At 39.0% G+C, this 7,717-nt stretch overlaps 1 protein-coding gene across 1 annotated transcript in view; it reads left to right on the forward strand.

Annotated features, from left to right (window-relative positions):
- LOC104522575 (SPARC-related modular calcium-binding protein 1-like) overlaps nt 1–6,472 on the forward strand; it is a gene marked incomplete at its 3' end in the record, with an annotated part of 23,329 nt that extends 16,857 nt beyond the window's left edge. The window contains 2 exon segments of the mRNA XM_029084253.1: nt 5,389–5,488; nt 6,425–6,472. Coding sequence (XP_028940086.1) covers nt 5,389–5,488; nt 6,425–6,472 — 148 coding nt within the window.
- Between the last annotated feature and the right edge of the window lie 1,245 nt (nt 6,473–7,717).

Raw genomic sequence — 7,717 nt, forward strand, 5'->3', positions numbered from 1 at the left:
ATTTAATTCTGAGCTACGCTAATGTGTGTACAAAGTACTGCTTTCTCCTAAGTCCCACAAACAGACCCCTTTCTAAAGAAGTGGGGAACCCTCCTTTTCAGCCTTCATTGCGACCTCATGGTCCAAGTCTGTTCCTCTGCATTGGCTTGTGTAGCATGATGCTGGGCAAAATTAAAAACTCATTCCTTAATGCAGCACACTGCTGCTGGGCACTGTGTAGACATGTCCTGCATTCCCTGGATGCTGTCTATTATTCCATTATTCAGTGCTCATACTCTAGCAATACTAAGCTCTCAAGGACTTAACCTCTCCTTTCAGAAGGAAAGAACAGTCTGTCTTGCTAGATTAAAGAAACTCTTTCTTCATAAAGAATCTGGGCCTTAATTAGTAGAATATTCTGGTTTGTTTTTTTTTTTAATTGAAAGACATCCCTTCTATAAAAGACTGTAGCTATAGCTCTCTGTGAATATTTCACTGCATATTTTTCTACTACTTAAGTACTTCCTTTCTTCCTGCAGCTCTCACTGTTTCTTGTTTGTATATTGAGTTAAAGATAACCTATGAATGCATAAGGAGGTGACAACTTTGGTTATATATGGCAAAACCAGGACACATGGCTAATATTCTTTTGCCACAAATCACTTTCCCTGATTATATGAATAATGAAATTTCTGTGGAGTGTGTTTCTTGAATGGTGCATTGACTTGAGGGAGGTGGCTGCTGTGTAAAGCCCTGGTTGGACTATTTGTCTGCACAACATAATTTGGGAAGAATTAAATGTGAGCAAGGAACAGAAAAAGTGGCAAGAATGAAGAAGTTGCAGTCCCAAAGAAGCTCAGACTTAAGATGCAGGCTGATTCATAGCTCCCTAAAATTGTCTGTAAAGGCAGGGCAGGCTTCTGACAATCTGTCAGGAAGTATGACAAGATCCAGGGTCTAAGCAGTACAGCAAGATGTTTAAACCAGAACAGAAGCATCACCAATTAGAGGATAAACAGCCATCAGGCCAGGGTGCTGATTGTGCACCACTAACTTGGGTTCAGAGGACTTTCTAGATAAGCCTCAATGGCTCAAACAAAGGAAGGGCTTGATTAAAGAATTGCGGTGTGACTGTGGCTTCTGCTCTCTAGGTCAGACCAGCAGACCTACTGGCTTGGAGCAATTTATTTAGCTGTTTTTACAGTGTTTACAGGGAGGACCTGGGTGCAGCCAGGGTTTGGAGCCCTGCCTTATGCTGTGAGTGTGGGCAGTAGCTCTGCCTGCTCTCACACCTCAGCAGTGCCATTCAAAAAACTGAGTGTGTGTTGTTTGGTTTTTTTTTTTTCTTCTCTCCTAGAAGCATTGCTTTGAATGCAGAATGAATGATTTTCTTCCCTTTTCCTCTGTCCTTCATTATGGAAGGAGCCAGGAAATGTTTGATTTTGATAGGGTGGGATTTGATTACCTAACTCTTCATCTGAACAACAGCGAAAGGATAGTCTGAGTATTGCTGTTTCTGTGCTCATCCCAGTGCTTGTCCAAGGTGCTCTTGGGCCTCTTACAGCAAATTTCTGCTTTCTATAACTCCATAGAGACTGGTTTCAGCCATCACAGAATTACTGCTTTTCCCCTCTTCTCTACCTCATATATGTGAATGCAATTTCTCTCCCATTTCCAGTTTATCTTTTGGAAATGACCCCTTGATCCACTGGAAAGTGCTGTAAAGGGATGCTGCTACTTGCTTGGTGAAAAACTCTGAGCTTCTTGGGAATCTGATTCTGGCATTGCCAGTGAGATACTGAAGAAACCTAAACAGCAGCTTTTTTCCCTCGGGAAATTAAGAGGCAAAGTCATCTGCCAGTGACTACACTTGGTAATGTTTTCATATTGAAATTAATTTGGTAAGAGCAGATGTTTATTCATGCAGCCAGTGACTAGTGTGTTATCTGCTGTTTGATTTCACACCTTGTAATGGTGGGGGGAATAGAGGAGCTGCTGCTACACTCTTAATTTGTGTAATGATGGCAGAGCAATTTTTGTTGGGTTTGTCCCTTATGCTTTTCATCCTTCAGTTGAGGCACAGTTGAGATGGCATATCTCTCACCTCTGAAAAAACAGGAAGTGTTCTGCATGATCAGAGAATTCAGGTACTTGCAAGGCTTTAAAGTGCGATTTGGTTTTTTTTTTGAAAGTGTAGCTGTTAATGGGGAATCTGTTGGAAGACCTCAAATAATTCACAGGTTTTATTTCTCTAATTCCCTATTATGGAACTTAAAATGTTCAGCTGTTAAACACTTATATGTTAGTTTGAGATGTCAAATTCTGTCATGTGCCCTTCCAGCAGTAATAAGTGTTCTGTAGCTGCAGCTTGGTTAGTAATTGAGTTTATTTTTTATATAAAATTGTTAATGTGTTTTCTCTGACACACATTCCTGTTTACTTTTAGAAGACTGAGAACCAAAAAGTATCATGGTAGAGCCCAAATGAACTCAATAACTGAAGAATGGATCTGTGCAGTAAACGGGTGTCACTTTCACACAGTTACTCCAATTATAACAGTATTTAAAAATCTTGCTAGCTACTGCGGGAGTAGGATTAGAATTAAATTGAATTTCAGGTAGAAGACTTAGATGGGTTTTAGAAACAAAAACTCAAACCTAAGATCATTGGAAACTCAATGGAGAAATTTAAAGTAAAAACCTGAATTTTCAAGATTCCTTACCATAGGTGCTCTGGAATAGTTGAGACTTTACAGACTTTGTTCACACCCAGTGTTTGGAAATGGTTTTGGATCAGCTATTACCTTTACACTTTTCAATGCCATATCAGTGCTATGTAACTGATGGAAAGTATACGAGGTTTTTTCCTCCCAGCTTTTAAGCTACAACCTCCAGACAGTACACCACTGTTATGACACCTAAATATGCTGAAATCGGGTCAGATATCAAGATGAAAGGTAGCATCTCTCAAGATGAAGACATTCAGGAAATCCAACTGCAGTGATTTTTGAGGTTTCTGAAGTGTCTGTTCTTCATGGACAGTTGTCTGGCCTTTAGGCTAAGGGCTGAGATTTCAATGCTGCTATTACCTGTCGTAGGGACGTCTTTTGGTGCTGCGGTAGAACATGTGTTTGTTGTGAAACTGCTGTCAATCTGAGATTTACTTATTTTTCTTCTTTTTTTTTTTTTTTTTTAATGGAGGCAAGGGGAAGAAAAGGATCATGGAATACCAGTCCAATGAAGAGCAGCATTCATTATTTTAGTTATTTATAAAATTACTTCACTTTTATGAATGTAATATGCTTGGCTTGCATAAATGAGTTTGTAATTGGTAGCTCTCCATTGAGATAAGTTGCATAACATGCTCTTGGTTAATGCATCTATCCTAAATTTATGTCAATACATTTTTTGGACCCCTGTGGCATGTACATTGTTATTTTCTGAAGGTTTGAGTAATCCAAGTCACTAACATTTGAATTTTTTAAATGCTAGATACATTGAACTTTTTCTGTAATGTAACATGGAATGGTCTTGCCCTATGGATTTGAGACCCTATCCTGGAATTTACCTTAATCTCTTAAGATTTTTACAATTATTGCTCAGATGTAAAGACAGCTTCTTGTGCTGTTGGGAATGCAATAATGTGTGTAATCAATGAAGATAAACACTAAACACAGAAATACAAGCAGTTCCATCCCACTCATTTTGAATGTGCAATTGATTACACTGAGCAATAAGAAATATCTTGCAACTTGGTTATTACTAATTATATTCATAGTGCTTTTGAGTATTTTCCAATCAATTTTGTGGTATATTGAGAGAATAAAAATTAAAGTGTGCAGATAGCAGTGACAGTGACTTTATTAACATGGGTACATGAGATTATCATTGATTTTGCTGATTAAAAAGTGGATTTGCTTGAGGCAAAAGGATTGATTTGCACTTCAATAAAACCTAAGATAAACACATGGTACTGTGTTATAATTGCTCTTAAATCATGTTTTATGTGATACTCAAAACCTTTTAAAAAGACTATCTTTAAGTCTCTGAACTGCTACTTTAGGGAATGGGAGCCAGCTGTCAGCAAGGGGGAATGACTGGTTTAGCTCTGAAGGATTCCTAGTGAAGGGAACAGCACAAACACCCTATCACTCTTCTGTTCTTTATGGAGACGACTGGAATGGGAAACTGACTTCAATGAAATTGTTTGCGGGGAAAAAAAGAGAGAATGGACAGAATTCAATTCACAAGTAAAATAAAAAGGCAGTTTCTGAAGTGATCTCATTTCATGGCTTTTTTTTTTTTTCAGAAACTTATTGAAGGAGTCATCTCTAGCTTATAGTAATGTAGGCATTTCTGTACCATTTCAAGATGTTAGAAGTACTGATGTGCACACTCAGCCAGAACTTAGTGTGTTTGCTAGAAAGGATTTTGGAACCTGTTAGTATTTACACAGATGCCTGTATGATCGTGTATTTTTGTCTCAAGGGAAGTCCAAGGCATTCCAACTGCTGACCAGTCTGTGAAAGCTAAGGCAAAGGCTGTAGTTAGATTTGTTAAGCTAGATTAAATTTAGTGCTACTGAACTAATATCCACATAGATGTTACTAAGACCAGGCTGCTACATCAGGATTTATCTATCCTCACTTCAGAGGTCCACATCTGAATTAGTAATTCTGGTATCCTTCCATGGTGAAGGAAGGAACTGGGCAACTCTAGATGTTCAGTTTAGTAGAGCTTTAAAGTTAAGCAAGATTAATTTTATGCTGTGTACCTTTTGGGTCATTAGAGCCTTCACCAAATGTTCTTAAGTCCTTGTCAATACGTGAAGAGCAAGCATGTTGGATCTTGTTCCTACTGCCTAGGTTGACGTAGTAACAGGAGAGAGTTTAAATCTGTGTGGAGAAGGTTTGTTAACATACCAAGTCAGGGTTGCATTTTTCTAGCCATGTTTACTGAACAAAATGTTCTTGAAATGCCCACACATGCTGTTCTTAAGCAGCAGCTGTGAAATTGGGCCAGGGTGGCCTTTCCAGATCCCAGCTGGGATGCAGTGGGACAACTATTTAATGCTAAATAATAAATGGGATTTAGCAGAGGGTGGAATGAGTTGAGGCACAACTGTTGCATCCCTGAACTGCAGTGTTCTCAGCTGACTACTAGTAACTTCTTTTGCCTTATGAATAGCAGCTAGAGTTGGAGTAGAAGTAACCTTTCTTTGGGGAGGAAGGTGAGGGGAGAAATAAAAGCTAATGATATAGAAGTTACTCTTTTGTGTGACTTCCTCACTCTGAAGCATGTGTTTGTGATGCACCTGGGTTGGGACTTCCACTAAAGATGCTGAATTATAATAAAAGTGGTGGGTGGTAGAGTGAGAAATGAAATGTCTGCTCTTTGTTTTATTAAACAGGTGCAGTGCCATACCTACACTGGATACTGCTGGTGTGTGACACCTGATGGGAAGCCTATTAGCGGCTCTTCTGTACAGAACAAAACTCCTGTATGTTCAGGTACTGTAGGAGTGGCTTCAACAAATACTAATTTGAAACTGAAAGTGCCTGGGCAGTAGAGTTTATGTTTAGAGTTTGTCTTGACCAGACTCTTGGAACTATCAGAGCTGCTTCCTTTGGAGTTGACTTTTGATCCATGTTTCCTGCAGGATCAGTAATAACTGGAACTGTTTAGTAATGGTACATGGAAGAATCACTTTCCTGGGAATAAAGCTATTCCAGGAAAAAAAAAAAAAAAGGTTGTAATAGATTTTTATACACTTTAGTAATGGATTTGTTCAAAAAGGTTTTATTATCAGTTCAAATTTTAGTAGAAAACTGTGATGAAGCACTAAAGCGAACTGCAGAAACAAGTGTCCAATCATATATTATGTGAAGATCTAAGTTACATTAAAAAACCCAAGATGTGTTCTATTCAAGTACATGCTGGATCCTATTCAGTGTCCCTTTTCAAACAGCTGGGGATGTTGAGGGGTTGGTTGAAATCCATTTTCTGCAAATTGTCCCACTTAATCTCTTTTTTTAGAATACTGCCCCTTGCATTCCCTGCACACTTTCCCACCTGTTTTTGATTTGTTCTTCCTGACATTTGCAAACAAAAGAAGTGACCCTTATTGATCTTTCCTTCTTGCCCTTGGATTTATTCCAGGTTTCTTAATAGCACACTGCTTAGCATTTTCAAATCACTAGATCTAGCTACTAAAGATTCCTTGTTTACCCTCATTGTGTTTTAACATCTTAACGCATAAAACTCCCTTATGCTATCCCTGTTGGTTGAAGCCACAGGCTCTCTGAATCCTAAACTGAGCTGTTGCCAAGTAAAACAGACACTTTGTGAATTGAGATATTGTCTGTGTTAATGTGATGTTACATGTTCTATGTGATCATGCAGCAGCTAAATAGATGTCTTTTTTCTATTTTTTTCCTTCCTTTTAGGTTCTGTAACTGATAAACCATCAAGCCAGGGTAATTCAGGAAGGAAAGGTGAGTGGAGTCCTGTGCTTCAGCAACTTGTTTTTAATAGCACCTGCCCAGCCAAGTCCCTTGAGATAACATAGAACCTGGGTTCCTAACCAGCTTGGTGTGCAGGAGGCTTAGGTGCCTATAGACCTCGCCCTTCAGTAGAAGGAATCAAGATGGTAGTTTGTTCATGCACCACCCTTGTGGAATAGAAAATGGTGTGCTCTGCTCTGTACTTCTTAGCTGAGATGTAGTACATGAAGGCAGAGTTTACCAAAGGGGTGGCTGGCACAGAGTAACCTCTGCTTGTTCACCTTAAAGTTAACTACTGAGCATTTCTCAGAAAAATCTCTTCAGATTCAGAGGACTATCAATATGACTAGTACACTGGGAGTCAGGAGTGCCAGTATCATGGCTGTGGTTTTATATGCATTGAAGGGTGATTTTTTTTTTTTTTTTTTAATAGAGTATGAAGTCTTCTGGCCAGCTGGAACTGCACTGTTCCCTAGCTGTGCTTGGAAACCTCACCCTTTTGTGCATTAGGCATTGGTTCTTCTTTACACTCCTTTCTTCAGTCCTTGCCTTTCATGAGCAAGGCACTAGATGTGGTGGTGTTATCCTGTGTGTATTTGTAGCCCTGCTCTGTGTCCTCTGATTTGCATTTGTTGAAATAGCCTTGGAAGGGGTGACTGCAGAAGTATAATTGATGAGCCATCAAGTTTGTCTTTAAGCCTTCTCCAAACCCTGAATTTTCAACCCTTCTCCTCTCTACCCCACATTCAAAGTCAACTTTTGAGTTTGTCTCCTTACTATGGGAAAACAGTGCTGAGTACTTCCTCAGTCCTGCTGGTGAGGATGAAGGCTGCTTCCTGGGAGAAGTTTCTGTTTTGATATCTGAAGCAGAATTTTTACTACTGACTCTCTAAATCAATTATTCCTGACACTTCAAAATGCAGGAAAATGCCTATCTTGACTGCAACACTTTAGTTTGAAGAACATCTTCCATGCTAGGACTGTCAATCTAGTCCTGAAAACACTTAACAGGAATTATAGATTGCTGTGTTCAGAACAATGATGCATTTTGATCATATCTGATCTGCAGTCGATTGATTGTGTATAGTAGTTAAGAAAAAGGTAGGGAGAAGAAAGATGCAAGGAAAACTACTTAGTTCAGATTGAATGCTGAAACCTTCTTCTTATTTTAGATAACAATATGTGTCTCTAAACCTGTAATTATGTGTTAATGTATAATTGGCACCTGAACGCATT

The sequence above is a fragment of the Antrostomus carolinensis genome, unplaced genomic scaffold, assembly GCF_000700745.2.
Source record: "Antrostomus carolinensis isolate BGI_N321 unplaced genomic scaffold, ASM70074v2 scaffold10613, whole genome shotgun sequence".
Classification (NCBI taxonomy): domain Eukaryota; kingdom Metazoa; phylum Chordata; class Aves; order Caprimulgiformes; family Caprimulgidae; genus Antrostomus; species Antrostomus carolinensis.